Raw genomic sequence first — 19460 nt, 5'->3', positions numbered from 1 at the left:
GCTTTTCTCACGTGAGCTCTGTCCAGCCAGACCTCTGTTTTCATCCTGTCTCATGTGTGAGGCACTCTCGGATTCCCGTGCTCTCCCCTGCCGCTGGCTGGCTTCTCTCTGTGGCTTCAGAGCTGCCCGACCCCCCTGTACTGTCTGCTCTGCTGTCTCACTAGATCTGACCTTGCTGTGCTCAGGAACCAGATCAATGGTACCTGGTAAGGCTGCAGTGAATTCTGGATGGATGGAGGGAGGGATGGAGGGATGAATGGGTGGGTGGATGGATGGGTGGATGGATGGATGGAGGGAGGGAGGGATGGAGGGATGGGTGGGTGGATGGATGGGTGGATGGAGGGATGGAGGGAGGGAAGGATGGAGGGAGGGATGGGTGGATGGGTGGGTGGATGGGTGGGTGGATGGGTGGGTGGGTGGATGGATGGACAGATGGATAGATGGACGGACGGATGGATGCATGCATGCATGGATGCATGGGTGAGTGGATGGATGGGTGGATGGGTGGATAGGTGGATGGATGGATGGGTGGATGAATGGATAGATGAATAGATGGATGGATGGAGCTCTGCTTCAGAGTGGCACCTCAGACTTGGCCCAAGTAACAATTTTTACAATCAGGGACACCATAGAACTTAAAACCAGAGTTAATTTAATCCTTCATGAAGTCCTTGCCCTGAACCCTTGGCTACATGTCTAGCTATGTCTTCAAAAGGTCTGGATAAGGGACTCTGATCACAGACACAGACAGGACTCCACCAAAGCACGGGGCCCAAGAGAAGAGGTAACAACAGCAGCCACATGTGTGGACAAGTGTCTGCGTGGGCTGTGGCCTTGAGACACCGGGGAAGACTTTCTCAAGAGAGAGCGGGAAGGCCGTTGAAGTCAGCAGGTACTCTCCTCAGTCCCCACGACCTTGGTGTTACTTCAGCCTCAGAACTAGCTGAGTGGTCGGTCCCCTGGGCACACTTGCCTCCGGTGTCTTCACTACCCACCGTGGATTTGAAGGCCTGGAGGCCCAGGAGAGCAGATAGCTCATCTGGCCAGGTTATAGCCATGCCTTCCCAGACACTATTCCTTCCTGAAAGAGCTGAGGGTCCCAGGATACTGTTTGTCCCTACTCCAGCCCCAGTCCCGATCTGTCCCTTTCATGAAGCTCAGGAATGTTCTGCTTTTCTCTATTAAATGTCTTTGTCTGTGGCCCCACTGGGGAATGAACGTGTACTTATTATAACAAAGTATGTAGCAGAAGTGAGGACACAGGAAAATGAGTACATGAGAGGTTGCTTTTTCTTCCTTGATGTCCCTTGAACTCCAGCGTGGGCCTGAGTAGGGCCAGGGACCACAGAGCTGCAGGTCCAGGTAGCCAGTAACCAGGCTGCGGGGGACAGCCAGGCTGCTTCCCTAAGGAGGGTTTCAGGAAGAGCTGTGCAGCCCCCACGCACTGGTCCACTGTGATGCTCGAAGCGGAGATGACGAGATCTGCTATATTTAATTTTGGTACCTGCGTCAGCTCTGACCACACAACAGCCCAGGGAAGGCAGGACTGGAGGCGTTTCTTAGACACTCTGTGAGGGGATCACTTTCCACTCGAGATGGCACTGTGGAGGGGAAGGGAGAGAGGGCAACAGAAAGTGAGGTCGTAAGTAGAAAACTGGTTCTGGGATTTCGAATGGCCTCGTCATGGGGGGCCCTCCCTGGCTGCCGAGAAATCAGTTGATCTGGGAAAGTTCGTTGCAAGCCATGCTCTCTGTCACTTTTGGGTGGAGCTGAGAAACGAAGATAATGAGACCTCGTGACTTTAGTTTTCAGAGTAAGAGAGGGCAGTGTGGGGGAGGGTGACTGTGGACAGAGCTCTAGTCTCCACCAGCCTAAAGCGTGGGGCCACACAACCAGGGTGCCCCAAGCCAGGACACATGGCCAGGGGCACCTGCCACCATCTCAGTAGGGAGAAGCAGGGCTGAGGCTGGTTTCCACTGACCACCTGACTGCAGGGGCAAACACTGACTGTGGTGTAAATGTGACAGCCCATGGCTTGATCAGTCCCATCCTCCTAGCCGCCCTCAGCACTAGGGGACAGACACAGTCCTTTGCCCGGTTCCCTTCCTGCACCCCAGGGACTGGCCTCAGAGGAACCCTTGAAGTGATTGTGTTTTCAACACCTTGCCTGACCAGGAGAAGTGCTTGCTGTTGAGTTCAACAGAAACTGAGTGTGTGTCTCACTTCTCACCTGAGCCCCGTCCCTCCCTCCTCCAGTGAAACCTCCTGAGCCTGGGGTGCGGAGGGGCCACTCACCCCACGCCCTGACCGCCTTTGCCGCCCCCGCTCCTCTGGGGCCCCCAGCTCTTCTCAGCTCCCCTGTCCCTGGGCACCGCTGAGAGCTGCCCTGGTGTATGGGAGAAAGCTCCCAGCAGCTTCCCAGGGGTCTAGGTGATGCTCTCAGACTTACACGGCTCCTCTTTCTTCCTCCGCCTCCTCTTGTTCCTGACTGGGCCACCTCCTTGTCAGGTAGGTGTGCCAGCTTTGTTCTGTGGCACTGTAAGTTATCCTTTGTTCCTGAAGGGCCCGGCGCACCCCATTGAGGACCACAGGTCGGCCCGGCACAGTCTGCCTGAAGGACTGGGGCTGTGGTGGGGGATGAGGCTGCAGCTAGCTGTGGACCCCTAGTGGCCAGACCTGGCATGGCTGCATATGCACCTTGTATTAGGAAGGCTCCCTTTGGAATTGCTGCGGAACACACACACACACACACACACACACACACACACACACACACACACACACACACACACACACACACGGGTGGGGGAGGGAGAGAAGAGCGAGAGAAGAGAGAAGGAGAGGAGAGAGGGAGAGGAGAGAATGCTCAGTGGGGTGTGTGTGTGTGTGTATACACGTTTTTTTAAGTGCATGTGTACCTGTGCCACTGTGTACATGTGGAGGTCAAAGGACAACTTTTGGTTCTCTCTTTCAACCTTAAAAAATTTTTTTGAAGCTTTTTGTTTTTTTGAGACAGTGTTTCTCTATGTAACAGCCCTGGCTGTCCTGGAACTCACTTTGTAGATCAGGCTGGCCTCAGACTCATAGAGATCTGTGGTGATATTGTGTTCCCCAATATATCGTGCACCCTAATAAATTTATCTGGGGTCAGAGAACAGAACAGTCACTAGACAGACATAGAGGCCAGAAGATGGTGGCACACACACCTTTAACACTAGCATTTCAGAGGCAGAGATCCATCCTGATCTCTGTGAGTTCAAAGCCACACTGGAAACAGCCAGGCATGGTGACTTATGCCTTTAATCTCAGGAAGTAATGGCAGAAAGTAGAAAGGTATATAAGGCGTGAAAACCAGCAACTAGCCTGGTTAAGCTTTTCGGCTTTTAGCAACAGTTCAGCTGATATTCATTCTGGATGAGGACTCAGAGACTTCCAGTCTGAGGAAACAGGATCAGCTGAGGAATTGGCGAGGTGAGAAAGCTGTGGCTTGTTCTGCTTCTCTGATCTTCCAGCATTCACCCCAATACCTGGCTTCGGGTTTGTTTTTATTAATAAGACCTTTTAAGATTTGTGCTACAGAGATCTGCCTGCGTCTGCCTCCCGAGTGCTGGGATTAAAGGTGTGCACCATCATGCCCAGCTGAGATTTTATTTGTTTATTTTATGTGACAAGAGTTTGCTTGAATGTTTGTGTACCGTGTGTGCAGTGTCCATGGAGTCCAGAAGAGGGCATCAGATTCCCTGGGACTGGAGATACAGTTGGTTGTGAGTCACCATGTCGGTGGGGGCAAGGAATTGAACCCAGGGCCTCTGGAAGATTAGCCAGTGCTCTTAACTACAGAACCATCTCCCCAGGCCCATCACTCCATCTTCTTTGGGAGTCAGCTGACCCATGAGCTTCTGTGCAATTGCCTGTCTTCACGTCCCACATTACCATAACAGTGCCGGGGTTACAGATGCCACCAGTGTGTCTGACCTTCTGCACGGGTTCCAGGGATGGAGTTTAGGTCATCAGGATTGCACAGCAAGTGTGTTTGTCTCCTGAAGCATCTCTCTTATTTTGGACAGACTGGCTGACACCTTGGTCAGGTAGAGGGGACCTGGGTAAAGATAAAGCTATATTGATGGGAGATGCATAGAACATGATTTTCTGTTTTTCAGAAAATCGTTATTCTTGGGGCCTGGGGAGCTGGCTCAGTGGGTAAATTGTTTGCCTTGAAAGCATGAGAAAGAGGGTAGGATGGTGCACACTTGTAACATCAGGGCTGGGGAGAGAGAGGCCGAAGGATCTTTGGGGATTGTTTACCAGCCAGCATGGATGGCCTAATCGGCCAGTTCTAGATCAGTGAGTGAGAGACCTATATAGAAAAACTAGGTTCAGCTAGTGGTGGTGGCGGTGGCGGCGGCGGCGCACGTCTTTAATCCCAGAACTCAGGAGGCAGAGGCAGGCAGAGCTCTGTGAGTTCAAGGCCAGCCTGGTCGACAGAGTGAGTTCCAGGGCAGGCACCAAAGCTACAGAAAAACCCTGTCTCGGAAAACAAAGCAAAACAAACAAACAAAAAGTAAAAAAAAGAAAACAAAAATCAAACAAACAAAAATACCAAAGTGGATTGCTCCTGAGGAACAACACCCAAGGTTGACCTCTAGCTTCTTACATACACACACACACACACACACACACACACACACACACACACACTCACTCATACACACATGCACATATATACATGCACAGTAACACACACACATTATATACACATGTATACATATGCACATGCACACGTTCACACACACACACACACACACACACACACATCACCCTTTTCTTAAACAACCAACCAAGCTGGTTGGTGGTGGTGCACACCTTTAATCTCAGCACTTAGGAGGCAGAAGCAGGTGAATCTCTGAGTTTGAGGCCAGCCTGGTCTACAGAGCAAGTTCCAGGACAGCCAGGACTGTTACACAGAGAAACCCTGCCACAAAAAAACAAAACAAAACAAAACAATTCATCTAGTTTTTGATTCTAGGCTATGGGTGGAGAAGGATGCCAAGATCATTGCTCATCTGACTTCCCAGCAGTACCCCCAGCAGGAAGGATGGAGGAGAGCATCCTCCTCCCCACCTTCCTAAGTTCTGTCTGGTACCATGTCTTGCAGTCCCTAGTCTAGGTGACTGGTGTTGTGCCAACCACAGATGGTCCTTGGCAAATGTGACCCCTTTGGCCCTCCCGGGAGCCAGTGCTGCCCTGCTGCACACATCCCACGCCCGTCTGCAGGGATTCTCGATTCTCTCTCTCTCTCTCTCTCTCTCTCTCTCTCTCTCTCTCTCTCTCTCTCTCTCGCAGAGTGTCTGACTCCAATGCTGTTGCGTGGCCTCTTCCCCTCTCTCCTTTGTTGGCAGTGAGGCAAGAAGGGAACACTTGATTCCCCAAGAGTTGGCTGACATGACAGAGTTCCTGCCACATCCTGGTGTTGCATGGCTGACATGTGGCTGTGAGTACTGGAATGGAAGGTTCCAGCCTGCCCCAGGAAGGTCCCTGCCTGTCATTTGTGGTGATGTACAGTGTGTACCCCAATATATTATATACCCTAATAAACTTGCTTGAGGATCAGAGAACAGAACAGCCACTAGATTAAACACGGAGTCCAGGCAGTGGTGGCATACATCTTTAATGCTATCACTCACTGACGGATCTCTGTGAGTTCAGGGCCACACTGGGAACAGCGCCAGGCGAGGTGGCACACACCTTTAATCCCAGCACTTGAGATCTCATGCCTTTGCTTGGGGAGGACACACGCCTTTAATCCCAGGAAGTGATGGCAGGGAGCAGGAAGGTATATAAGGTGTGAGGACCGGGAACTAGGGGCTTTTGAGCAGAAGTTCAGCTGAGATCCATTTGGATGAGAACTCAGTGGCTTTCAGTCTGAGGAAACAAGATCAGCTGAGGAGTTGGTGAGGTTAGGTTGGCTGTGGCTTGTTTTGTCTCTCTGATTTCTCAGAATTCACCCCAATATCTGGCTCTGGTTTTTTTTTTAATTAATAAGACCTTTTAGCCAGCAGTGGTGGCGCACGCCTTTAGTCCCAGCACTCAGGAGGCAGAGCCAGGCGGATCTCTGTGAGTTCGAGGCCAGCCTGGTCTACAGAGCGGGATCCAGGACAGGCACTAAAACTACACAGAGAAACCCTGTCTCGAAAAACAAAACAAAACAAAAAATTAATAAGACCTTTTAAGTCTTCGTGTTACAGTCATTTAGAGTTTGCGTGGTCTCTGAACCCCACTCCACACCTGCTGCAGAGGTACCCTGTCCTTCTCGGTCTCTTTCTGCTCTGGGCAGCATCTCCCAAGGATGCTGACAGATCTCATGTTAGCCAGGGCTTGCTGGTACAGATACTTTCACCACTCCAGCTTTTGGGCCAGCAAGGGGGAGGCAGTCCACCTGCCCTGAGGTGCCATCTTTCATGACCTCATCTGTCTACCCCAGTCCCCCACGTCAACTGATTCATCCTGGCTTACAAAGCGGTGATGAGTGGGGTCCAGAAATTCAACAGGCTGTCCCTAGAATGTAGGTAGTGAACTCCCCATCAATAGAGAACATCCACATAGGGACTGTAGTGGAAAGGAGCCGTATATATAGGCAGGTGGCTGTTGAAAAGGGGCAATGTGGGGCTTTGCGCCTCCTCAGCATGGACCTTGGGCAAGCCTCCTGCCCGCACCACATCTCGGGCTCTTATGTGCCTCCCACTGTGGCAAGGGAGGCAGACCTGAGACTGTGTGGGTGGTGCAGACACAGCTGGCCAGTCATCGGGAGATACCCAAGAGGTTCCCCGCCTGCTCCAGACATCCCCCTTGAGCCCCAACTTCCTGGCCCAAGCTCCCTCTGTTCACCAACAGTAGACAGGGGGTGTATCCTCTACTTGCCCCCCCCCCCAGCCCAGAGGGCTTACTCTCACCCCAGGTCTTGCCCTTCACGCCTTCTATCTCCTCTGAGAAGCCTGCCTCATACTGGGCTCCTCAGTCTGGAGCCCACAGGCCAGCATCCCCAAGGATCAAAAGAGAAGGCAAAAGCAGGCAGGCCTATCTGTCACAGTCTTTATTTCCAGTTTCTAGTTTGACAGTCAATGAAAAAACTTGTTCAATGACAAGCCCCCTCCCGCCCCCCCCGCCATTCCCCACACATCACCTTAAGTGTAACAGGCCATTCTTCCATATATTATTAACTCTTTGCTAACCTATTTAATAGTTTAAATATAAGGATAAAACAATAAGTTACTTCATGGCTGAGGGCTGGTTGCTGCCGGCTGGCAGACAGGACTGTGGCTCTGGCCTTCCCTCCTGTCCCCTGCCTGAGGTGAGACCCGGAGGCCCCAGTGAGGTAGCAGAATTGTGTATACAGTAATTATTGCCAGGGACCCCAAGGCCCACTGCTTTGGTGCTGGGGCCCCAAGTCTCAGGGCACAGGCAGCAAACCATTCCCCCACCCCAATACTGACAGACTCATTTAAATAACATACAACCATAATAAATAAGATCAAGAAGAAATGTGCCCAAGCTGCTCTCTGCCTCAGTTGGCCTGTGTGAAGCAAGCCACAGGCACAGGGATGGACTGACAGAGGAAGTTGCCAGGCTGAGCCCCCCGGCACTAGGCAGGCCAAGGTCAAAGCTAAGGCAATCTTATCCCTTCCCAACCCTCCTCCCTGCCTCCCAAAGAAAAGTCGGATGTGAGAAAGAAAAATGGGTCCACAACTGAGATGACCAGGGCCTGTCTCTGGGTTTTTCTCTTGTCACTGGAAGGTGCCGTGTCGAAAAAGTTGCTTTGAGTAGCTGAGCAGTGTGGTTATAAACTGGACCACTTCAATTTTGGTATCTGGGAGGCTGGAAAGCTGTAAAACAACAGAGAGGCCCATCCATTAGAGGGACGCCAATGTCAAGGACAGCCAGCACCCACCAGGGGCTTTCCAGGGACTGTCCCGTACCATGTTCCCAAAAGTCCCTGCCAGGTGGGTTCTGGTTTTGCCTCTTTATAAATGTGGAAACTGAGGCTCAGGTAAAAGTTGGGAGCCCTTAAGCCCAGGACCAGTAACTCCTAAGACTGGGTCCCTACTGCCTCAGTGGACCCGCTCCTGGGTAGCTATACGCATGGGATGTTCAGCCAGGCTACCAGCAGTGAGGGATGGAGCAGGCCTTACCCCAGCCAACTTCCGGGTGCAGAGTCCACTCAATAGCCTCTGGGTCTTGTAGATGGGTTTGCAACTGGAGATGTTGGTCAGGGACTCCAGGGCTGCACAGAACTGTGGGAGAAGAGGGCAGGTGTTGGGCCTGGCTCAGGTTACAGGAAGGCAGTTGGACTGGCCAGATGGGTATGGGGGGTGGGGCAGAAGGAGCCTAGATTATGAGGAGTGAGTGGGTAGCTCCCCAGGCAGTGGTTCTCAACCTGTGGGTCATGGCCCCTTTGGGGGGGTCGCATATCAGAGATACCCTGTGTATCAGATATTTACGTATGATTCATAATAGTAACAAAATTACAGTTATGAAGTAGCCATGAAAATAATTTTGTGGTTGGGGGGGGGTCACCATAGCATGAGGAACTGTATTAAAGGGTCAAGGGTCGCAGCATCAGGAAGGTTGAGAACTACTGAGCTAGAGTTTGCTTTTACAGTTGCTTTCTGTGAAGAAGGATCTCATTCTATAGCCTAGGCCAGCCTGGAACTTGCTATATAGTCCAGACTGGCCTCAAACTCATGGTAATCCTCCTGCCTCAACCTCTCCAATTCTGATATTCCAGGCATGCGTAGCTCTGAAGGTGGTTTGCAAAGCCCTAGCTGCATGAAGAGGACTTGGAGAAAAGAAGGCCGAGACCCACAGCCGCCTCCACATCCCGAAGCCCGGGCTCCTTACCCCGCCAGCCGTCAGGTCCACGCTCCACACCATGCTGCCGTTGCATAACGGAGTCTGAGGAAACAAAGAGACCATGAAGTAGAGTGGGAGCAGGAGTCACGGGCCTCCCCCGGCCAGGCCAGGCCCACGAGCACCCCTAGTGTAGCACAGAGTCGGGCCCGACAGCCCCTCAACACTGTAAGCTCCAGAGGGGCAGGGGGCAGTCCTGGAGGAACTGGAGAGAGGAATGAGTGTCTATTGACAGGGAAAATGCCTCATCTGAAGCTTGCCACAGTCTGGCCAGGAGCGTGGGGGCCTATAGAGAAGGCCAGAGTGCAGTTTCGTAGAAGGGTGGGAGAGGCTGCTGTTGACCTGGTCAAGCTGAGGCAATAGGAGCCCGATGTATCTCTAGTCTGTTCTCTGGGATGCTATGTTAGAAACACACAGAGGAAGCCCCATAGGATTCTTGCAAGGCTTGAGTCTAGACTGTGACATTAACCTCCCCCAACAAAACGAAGGCGCTGTGCCTGCCTCTGGAGGTATCAGAAGGGACAACACAGCATAATACCAGGCTTAGCAATAATCAATGGTCGGACAGTGTGAGCTCATACGCCAGTGGCGTAGGAAATCCAGTTGGTAGATGCCAATGGCCCCGCCATTTTGAGAAAGTTCTCCACTTTGGTTAAACAGGGCAGTTTCTGGGAACCACAGTAATCAGCATTCCAGAACTAATGCAGCTCGTTTTCCTAGATTCTGGTCATCCCCCAGCCCCACTCTCGGCCCTCCTGCAGAACCTTGATAATGACTGGTCAACATGGAGCTTCAAGGACCACCTGGCACCCTCTGGCTCACCATTCCTTGATTACCCTAGCAAGCTCTGGATCCACATCCCAGCCCTCCCCTGTCCCTGTAACTAGCCTAGACTGTGAGAAGTCTGGGAGCTGTCTGGTTTCCCCATCTAGAAACCTCTCTTCCACAGGTTTTCTTGGAGAAAATCTGTCCCGTTGTAAAGATCTTCCCTTTGGGGGACCCTTCACTGACCACACTGTTGCCCCCAACCCCAAGCTAGCTTCTCTTTTCCCTCTATCATACATACAAGGCCAGACCCAGCCTGCTCATGACGTCTTCCGGGGAGGGGGAGGTGTGTTACTCACCCTCTGGTCTTGTGTGATGTTGCTCAGCTCCTCAATAAGCTCCTTGAGGGCCACAGGGGGCGGCATGGGTCGAGGCACGGGGCCTGGGGCGACGAGACCACCAAGGCAGGCGAGAGCCAGGACTGCAGTCACCCAGAGCGCCATGAAGCCCAGAGCCAACGAGAGAACCAAGGCGCAGAAGATCTGTAGGCTGGCTTAAGCTGGTGGCTTTGTGGCCGTAGCCTGTGGCAGCAGCTTTTATAAGCCCAAGTGGTGACGCCTCACCCCTGGTCGCTGCTTTGTTGGGCATTATCTGAAAACCACATCTTTACTCATCTTGATTTTTTTTTCTTTTTTAGCTTTTTTGGAAAATCCAGTGCCGTCTAAAGGAAAGAGTCTGATTTAGTGGATTTATTGAGAAGGGTCTGGGACAGAGTTTCCAAGATAGTGGTGGCTTATTTCCCAGGTGGGCATCAGCAAAGCCAGCTTTCGCCCCAATAGTTCCACCTGGTGACCACCACCCCAAGCTCCTGGGCAGCCAGCCTAATACTGACCCCTTTGGGTTGCTAAGTACCTGGCAGCCTCTGGGCACATGGCAATATCTGTCTTCTGTGAGAATCGGGGACATTTTCTTCCCTTTCTCTCCCCCCCCCCTTCTTAATTTCAATGAACATATCTCATAAATCATCAAAGGACACAGAATTCAAACCGGACAGAGGGAGTAAGGGAAATTCACTTCCGTCCACCCCACTGCTCCTCGGCTTCACAGGTGGGAGGGATCAGAGGAGTTCATACTGTACAAAGTTTATTGTGACGCAGCCAGCTCAGGTATTCCCCAGACCTTTCATGTGTAAAACTGTTCTGGTGCCAATTCTGTCAACGGGCAGCCTTCTCTCTTGGCCATTCTGCTGGGACCCTATAGCTGGGCTGGGTAGGCATCAGGCTGCTCCAACTCCAGCCCGAGTCAGAGAGCATGATACGGCCGGGACTGGGGCCGCCACACTTGCCTCCTTCTCCGCAGAAGCAGTGCTGGCCTTCTAGGGCCTCAAACTTCCCCGAGTGTTCAGGATGACTGAAGGGCAGCTCCTGGGCCTGTCTCCTGCAGGCAGCCCTCAGCTGCAGGGATGCCAGCACATGACCTTTTTCCTATTCTTTCCTCATCCTCAACTACCACCCTCTGCAGAGGCCACAGCATTTGCCTACTGGGGAGTGACTCAAGATGCACCCTCACCTACTTCCTCCCTTAGGCCAACAGCGGCCCCTTCATGCCCCTCTCTTCTTTCTCAGACTCTTCCCCGACTCATTTCTTCTCCTCAGCCAGCCTCCATCTTCTCACAAAGGTCCTCAAGGGACTCTGGCGCCCTCTCTCCTGCAGGACCTAGCCTTGCCCAGCTCTCTTCTCATGGGAACAGCATAGGCAGCTCTCTCTCTCCATAGTGGAGGCTTCCCAGCCTGTCTACAGACCTGGGAACTGGACACCTGCCTCTGCCCCTGGCAGCCCCACAGGTCTTGGAGTTCTTTGCCTAGATAAGTGACCCCTTTGGGGGCCTCAGTTTCTCATTCTGGAGGACAGGGCGGGCGGCAGATCCCTTGGAGGTCTCCTCGGTGGGGGAAGGCTCGGGGAAACACCTCGGGCGGTGCATGCATGAGTCAACGCGCCCCTGCCCCTCAAGACAAGCAGAAGGCGTGCGGGGAGCAGCGGGTAGGCGCCCCCGGCGCGTGGGAGAAGGCGCGCTGGCGCGGCGATGGCCCGCAGAGATAGGGGCGCGGCCTTATGTAACGGGAGATGGGGTCGATAAGGGGACGTGCGCCCCGCCTCCTCCACGGTCTCCGGGAAGGTGCGGCCAGAGCTGCCCCGCGGGGAAGCGGCCACCACCCTCGCTGCGCAGCAGGACGGGCCCCGGCTGGCCCAGTGTCCCAGTGCCCTTGAGCACCCTGGAAGATCGCGCGTCTGCCCCTGCCCCTGCCACGACCACCAGGAGAGGGGCCACCGCCCCCAGGCCCGCTGCAGTGGGAGAGAACTTCTCTTTCGGTTTTTTTTCCCCCCAGGCAGGGGTTCCCTGTGTAGCCCTGGCTGTCCTGGAACACACTATATAGACCAGTCTGGCCTCGAACCTGGAAATCCTCCTGCCTCTGACTCCTAAATGCTGGGATTAAAGGTGTGTGCCACCACCACCTGACACTTCTTTTGTTTTTAAATCTTCATGTTTCCGTAAGTTTAAGGTGGTGTGCTTGGCTGCTTTCGTAGCTGCAAGTTGGACACACCTGCTGAAACTCCAGGCCAGCCCGCGCTGCAAAGCTAGACCTTGTCTCAAAACACAGCAATCAAAAAGCCGGGGTGGCGGCCCACGCTTTAATCCCAGCACTTGGGAGGTAGAGGCAGGCAGATCTCTGAGTTCGAGGCCAGCCTGGTCTAGAGAAAGAGTTCCAAGACAACCAGGGCCACACGGAGAAACCAATAAACAAACAAATAAACACAAAAACTGTGTGTGTGTGTCTAACTTCCTTGCTGTTCTTGAGTGTGAACTTTGCAGATGACAATGGCAGAAGATTGGATACGTTTTTAGACCAAGATAGCCTTGAAGCTGTGGCAATTCTCCTGCCTCTGTCTCTGGAGTGCTGGGATAAGTGCCAGGATTGTGCTTCATATCCAGCTGTGTTCAATCACCTATTACACCATGAGAAACCAATTTACACAGGGTGTGGCCTGTGCTCGGGGCACCCACGGGCCCATGGCCTGCAGCTGGGCAGTTTGCGGGTTTCCAGAAGTAACTTGGTAGGGGAACGTTCCTGCCTGCCCTGCTGCTCGCCTTGGGACCAGCTGGAGTTTCAGGACCACTCCCGCTCTTGCTGGATCGCCCGGGGCTCTGGGTCTCTTCTGCAAAAGTATGGGTGACAAATTGGGAGGAGTGCGACTGTATGGGTTGTTTTGTTAAGTACAACTGTTCATTTGATTTTCATGGAAGTTATACTTGCCAGGAATTTCAGAAAAGACACGATATGGGGCAGTATGGCTCTCGGTCTGCACAGCACACATACAGGAAGAGAGTCCATCCTCCTCAGAGCAAAAGGCCAGGTCCCTGAACCGGGCTTCCACGTTCCTGCTCCAGCCCACCGTATGTGCCGGATGGTCTGGCTCCCTGCACATGCTAGGAGAACTGGTATCCTACCCATCTCTGAGCCAGGAACACCTCTTCTGCTGGCATCTGTGAAACTGCGGCAGTGGACGTCCTGAATTTGTAAGTAGGATACAAATGTCGGGTGCTACAGGGTTTGTTGTTACTTTGTGTTTTTGGAGTCAAGGTCTCCCCATGTAGACCCCACTGGCCTCAAACTCAGTGCCATCCTTCTGCCTCCGCCCTGAGTGATGGGATTCGAGGTTTTCGGTCACCAGGTAGTTTTCTGTTTTTGTTTTTCAGTGGTTCACCTCCTCGGAAGTCTCCTGTGGCCCTGGTTGGGAACCTCTGTCCTTCCAGGCCACCTGGACACAGGCAGTTTGCTGTGCCCCCTACCCCCCACACTCTCCTAGTCCTTGCTTCCAGATTTTCCCCTTTCTCAAGGAGATACCTGTAGTAACTTTCTTTTAGATTGTGGTTTTGTCCAAGGCAGGGTTTCTCTGTGTAGTTTTGGTGCCGGTCCTGAATCTCGTTCTGTAGACCAGGCTCTCAAACTCATGGGGATCCTCCCAGCTCTGCCCCCCAAGTGCTGGGATTAAAGGTGTGCACCACCGCCACCTGGCCTGGGTTTTTTTTATAAAGTTAATTTTAACTGATATACAAAACCATGGAAGTTGTGCGTATTAATGGAGGAGCCATGTGATGTCCAGTTCATGTAGACACCATGGGATGCCAGAATCAGGTTAAACATTCATCTTCTGATGGGTCTTTTGATGTCTATGTGTGGTGTGTGTGTGTGTGTGTGTGTGTGTGTGTGTGTGTGTGTGTGTGTGCGTGCGCGCGCGCACTTGTCTCTGTGTACGTATGTGTGCACACACACAGCTGGTTGGCTATAGATAGCTACTCCTATCACTCTCCATTATTTTTTTGAGACAGGGTCTCTCACTGAAGCTGGAGCTTGTTTCAGCTAGTCTGGCTGGCTAGTAAACCCCAGGGCTACTGGTGTGCTCCACCATGCCCAGCCTTTATATGTGGATGTGGAGGATTTGAACTCGGACCCTTACTCTTGCATGGCAAGCATTTAACCCACATTGAGCCATCTCCCAAGCTCCTTCTGAGAGCTTTCTAATTAAAGGAGTGTAAGAGGTAAAGTTTTGAGAATGTGTGTATCTAAATATCTTTACTTTATTTTTTAATTTTATTTATTTATCTATTTATTTATTTATTTGGTTTTTCGAGACAGGGTTTCTCTGTGTAGCTTTTGGAGCCTGTCCTGGAACTCGCTCTGTAGACCAGGCTGGCCTCAAACTCACGGAGATTCACCTGCCTCTCCCTCCCAAGTGCTATGATTAAAGGCCTGTGTCACCACCACCCAGCAAATATCTTTATTTTAATATCAAATAAGTGCACAGTGTAGCCAAGTATAAAATTTTAGATGGGAAACCATTTCTTTCAGAATTTTAAAGGTCTATCTTTCTGAGGCTCCAGAACCCAAGTCCTCTGAATTTATCTTCCCTCAGCCTTTCTTTGGAAGGTGGATGGATTTTTTTAGTCTTCGTGGCTCCTGTTTCCAGTGATGTGCTTTGGAGTGGCCAATCTTGTCTGCTGTGATAGACGTGCACAAGACCTCTGGCCCAAACTGACCAAGCGCCTCTATCCTCCCCCCTTTTGCCTTTACATGGCACATAAATTAGAACCATATGTGTGCATATAAACACACACACACACACACACACACACACACACACGCGCCCCCCTAGGGCAGGGAGACTCTTTCCTGATTGGAACTGTTGTGGTTTTCTTTGTGTTTTATGCTTCTTGGAGTCTGGTCTTCAACTTTTTCCTATCATTTCTCCTCTGCTCTCCATTGGAAACATGTCCCTCTGCTGGTTTATTTCCATAGCCTTATTTTTTTATCCCAAGACTATTTTATTCTTTGGGGCTGGGGGAGGTGTGCGACTATCATGTTCTTTTTTGCTTTGGTGAAAATCTGAGATGGTCTAAGAATTTGTGAGTTGTCCGTTTCCTTCTCCTGGTTAGTCTTCATTTCCTCCAGTGTTTGTTTGTTTACTAGCATTGGCAGTTGACACAAAGGCCTTTCGCATGCCAGGTACACAGCCTGCCACCGAGCTACACTCAGTCCTCTTCCGCTTTGTTGTGTTACAGGTTTCCCTTGGAGTGTAGGTGAGCGTTCATTACCAGTTCCAATTGCCCCCGCTGTGTGCGTGCGTGTGTGTGTGTGTGTGTGTGTGTGTGTGTGTGTGTGTGTGTGTGTGTGCGCGTGCGCGCGCGCGCGCGCGCGCGCATGTGCATAGTTTTGCCTGTGTGTATAGTCGTGTCTGTGTGCACTCAAGCCCACAGTTGTGAGTGGAAGGGTGCACATGTGTGTGGAGGCCAGAGGTTGATGCCGGAATTCTCCACCTTATTTATTTATTTTTTTAAGGTGGCTCCCTTACTGAACCTGGGGCTGATTCCCTAGAATGGCGTCCAGCTAGCCCCAGAGACTGTCCTGTTTCTGCCTCCCCAGTGCTGGATTAAAGACACACAGGGATGTGGCCAGTGGATGCCATGGGTGCCGTGGATGCCGGGGGTGCTGTGGTCTGAACTCGGTCCTCGTGTTTGTGCAGCAGGTACGTTGCAAACTGAGCCATGCTCCAGCCCCTGTCCCAGTGTTAGAAATTAGTTAAGGTTAGGTCCTGTTATTTATTTATTTATTTATTTATTTATTATTTTTTGTTTGTTGATTTGAGACAAAGTCTCACTGTGTAACCCTGGCTGGCCTTGAACTCAACAGAGAACCTCCCACCTTCTACCTCTGGAGCACTAGAATCAAAGGTGTGTGCCACCACTCCCAGAGAGGTCCTATGAGATGATGATGATGATGATGATGATTTTGGATAAATTGAATGCTCTTTATTTAAAATTACTTAAATTTCCTGGCACACCAGGTATGGTAGCCACACCTGTAACCTCCGCACTCAGGTTGAAGCGGATGATCATGGGTCTGAGGCTGTCTGTCCTGCCTGAACTTTTTATTCTTTCCCTTCTTCTGTCCCGAATCAACTTCTTCAAGGAGCCTGGCTTGTTTTCTTGCAGTGGGTGTTTTGAGATCGAGATGCAGCACTCCATGCATCATTTCCAGCATGGCGCCACATGTTAGCCCTCTCAGCAGACAGCTAGGATGTACTAGGCACACTGACCCACACTAACTGTCTTTCTCTGCGTGCCTCTCCTCTGCACTTTCATTAACATACATATAAACCTTACCTTCTCCCATTTTTTTATTTATTTTTGGCTTTTTGAGACAAGGTTTCTCTGTGTAGCCCTGACTGTCCTCGTACTTGCTCTGTAGACCAGGTTGTCCTTGAACTCAGATCCATCTGCCTCTGCCTCCCTGGGATTAAAGGTATGAGCCACCACTCCCTGGCTAGTAGTATCTTCTCCCATTTCTACTTGTGGAGGTCAGGATTGTTAAGCATTCACACTGTGCAACTGAAGCCCAGAACTCTCCATCCTGAGAAACAGAGCCTGCCACTTTCCAGATCCCCACCTCGCCCAGGCTCTGGGAGCATTGTTACTTGGATCTCTATAAACATGCAGTAGTTTTCCCTTTGTGACTGGCTTTGTGACTTGGCCTAACGTCCTCAAGGCTCCTCCACGCTGCTGTGTGCATCAGAATTTCCTTCCTTTGTAAGGCCAATATTTCACAATATGAAGATCGCGAGTGTGTGGTCTGCTTCTGACGCTTGGCTGCTGTGCCAATCTTAGATCTCTGAGTGTGCTTTCAGTTGCTTTGGGTATATTCCAGAAATGGGACTGATGAATCCTACGCTAATAAAAACATTTATTTGTATTTATGTGTCTGTGTGTGTGTATACTCTGCGGGTTACAAGAGGGTGTGTCAGGCTCCCTGGAGCTGGAGTCACAAAGAGTTGTGAGCTGCCATGTGGGTGCTGAGAACCAAACCTGGGTCTGCTAGAAGAGCAGTACAGGTTCTTAGTCACTGAGCCATTTCTCTAGCCCCTAGAACATAATTCTTAAGAATTATTGCCTATAACGCCAGCTCCAGAGGATCTGACACCTCTGGCCTCCAAGGGAACTGCACTCATGTGCACACACCCACACACAAACATGTGTACACACACATTATAACAAATAAAATAAAGTGTTTAACAAGAGTCGCTCTAAATGTCATCATTTTTTTTTTTTTTTTTTTTTTTTTTTTTTTTTTTTTTTTTTTTTTTTTTTTGGTTTTTCGAGACAGGGTTTCTCTGTGTAGCTTTGCGCCTTTCCTGGAACTCACTTGGTAGCCCAGGCTGGCCTCGAACTCACAGCGATCCGCCTGGCTCTGCCTCCCGAGTGCTGGGATTAAAGGCGTGCGCCACCACCGCCCGGCATCATTTTAAGGAGCTACCACAGAAGCTGCGTTTCGTGTTCCACTAAATAGGATTCACATTCTCTAAATCTCACTCTGTGTGGGGGGGGCAGGGGTCGGGGTTAGCAGTCATCCTAACAGCTCTAGAAGTGTTGCATTGGGACTTTGCCTGCATCTATGTATGTGCACCATGCATGCCTGGTTCCTAAAGAGGTCAGAAGAGGGCGTCGGATCTCATGAATCTGGAGTTGCAAACAGTTGTGAACCAGCATGTGGGTGCTGTGACCCAAACCCAGGTCCTCTGGAAGAGCAGCTGGTGCCTTCTGTGACCTCTGAGCCCTCTCTCCAGTCCCACGCTGTGGCTTTGGTTTGCACATCCCTAGTATTTAAAGATGTTGACAATCATTTGTGGGTTTATTTGCCTATTTATTTAGACAGTCTCATGTAATCCAGGTTGCCCTTGAAGTCACTATGTAGCCCAGGCTGGCCCTGGATTACTACCAATCCTGCTGTTCCTACCTTCCAAGTGTTGGTATTACAGGTGGGAGCCACCATGTCTGGCTCATATCCCCGCCCTGTTTTTTGACAAATACATATTCAAGTTCTTTGCCCATTTTGAAATCGGTTTTTAAGAATTGCTACCTTAGGATGCTTGCTAGGATGACTGCTAACCCTGTCTGCCTGCCTCTCTGTCTCTCTGTCTCTCTGTCTCTCTGTCTCTCTGTCTCTCTCTCTCTCTCTCTCTCTCTCTCTCTCTCTCTGTCTCTCTCTCTCTCTCTCTGTCTCTCTCTCTGTCTCTCTGTCTCTCTCTCTCTCTCTCTGTCTCTCTCTCTCTCTCTCTCTCTCTCTCTCACACACACACACACACACACACACACACACACACAGTGAGTGAGATTTAAGAATGTGAATCCTATTAATGGAACACGAAATGCAGCTTCTGTGGTAGCTCCACATTGTGGAGGCTAGAGAGATGGCGAGGCAGTTGAGAACACTGGGTGTTCTTGCAGAGGACCCAGCACCCATGAGGAGGGTTACAATGGTCTGTCACTTTAGTTCCAGTAGATCCAGTGCCTTCTCCTGGTCTCCTTGGGCACTGTGTGCACATGGCGTACAGACATACAGGAAGGCAAACACTCATACCCATAAAGGAAAACTTCATTTTCAAATTTGTTGCATTGTAAGAGTTCTCTAGTTGGGCTATCATGTCATATCATGCAGATGATTGACAGATGTTTCTCTCTGCGCTGCACATTCCCTTTCTGCCCTGTTCATCAGGTCCTTTGGTGCACTGATGTGCTCCAGTGTGTCTGCATTTTCTTTGGCAGCCTGTGCTGCTGGCGTGTGTGTGTGTGTGTGTGTGTGTGTGTGTGTGTGTGTATGTGTGTGTATTAGATATTTGCCTTGCTAGCATGTTTTCATACGATACTGCTCTGGAGAAGAAAGGGTAATGGAACCCGTGAGATAAGAAAGCAGAAGTGGAGTAAGTGACAGGGAAGGAAGGGGACCCTCCAGAGGGGACAGGAACAGGCTGAGGATCCATTGAGGTATAATGCCACATACATATGCAAATGTCCCGATGACACCTGTCACGGTTGGCCAGCCTGAAACATTCACAAAGAGTGATCTTTCGAGTTTCCTGGCTGCTATCAGTGTGACGTGGACCTTGTAGAATGAACTCAGCTATATTCTTTTCTCCCTTCCTGTTTTTCAGAAGAGTTTAAAAATGACTGGGTTACTCTAAATGTCAGACAGACATCACTAATGAAGACACTGGCCCTAGGCCTTTCTTTGTGGGAAGCGCTTAATTTTATTGGACACAGGGTCTCATGTATCCCAGGCTGCCCTAGAACTTAGTGTGTAGCCCAGGCTGACTTTGAATTTCTTTCTTCTTTGTTTTTGTTTGTTTGCTTTTCGAGACAGGGTTTCTCTGTAGCTTAGGGGACTGTCCTGGAACTTGCT

The 19460-nt window shown here is 51.0% G+C and overlaps 1 protein-coding gene across 1 annotated transcript; it reads right to left on the bottom strand.

Moving 5' to 3' along the window:
- Positions 1-7241: 7241 nt before the first annotated feature.
- Positions 7242-12030, bottom strand: Il13 (interleukin 13). The gene is made up of 4 exons (XM_052757867.1): positions 10029-12030; positions 8896-8949; positions 8187-8288; positions 7242-7880 (listed from the first exon to the last, which is right to left on the bottom strand). The coding sequence occupies exons 1-4, from the start codon at positions 10170-10172 to the stop codon at positions 7782-7784; spliced, it is 399 nt and encodes a 132-aa protein (XP_052613827.1). The 5' UTR covers positions 10173-12030; the 3' UTR covers positions 7242-7781.
- Positions 12031-19460: the final 7430 nt, after the last annotated feature.

Source organism: Peromyscus californicus, unplaced genomic scaffold (genome assembly GCF_007827085.1).
Source record: "Peromyscus californicus insignis strain IS unplaced genomic scaffold, ASM782708v3 Scaffold_3__1_contigs__length_106647218, whole genome shotgun sequence".
Lineage (NCBI taxonomy): Eukaryota > Metazoa > Chordata > Mammalia > Rodentia > Cricetidae > Peromyscus > Peromyscus californicus.
Note: the sequence above shows the minus strand (reverse complement) of the source record. Positions and strands in the feature narration are given on the sequence as shown.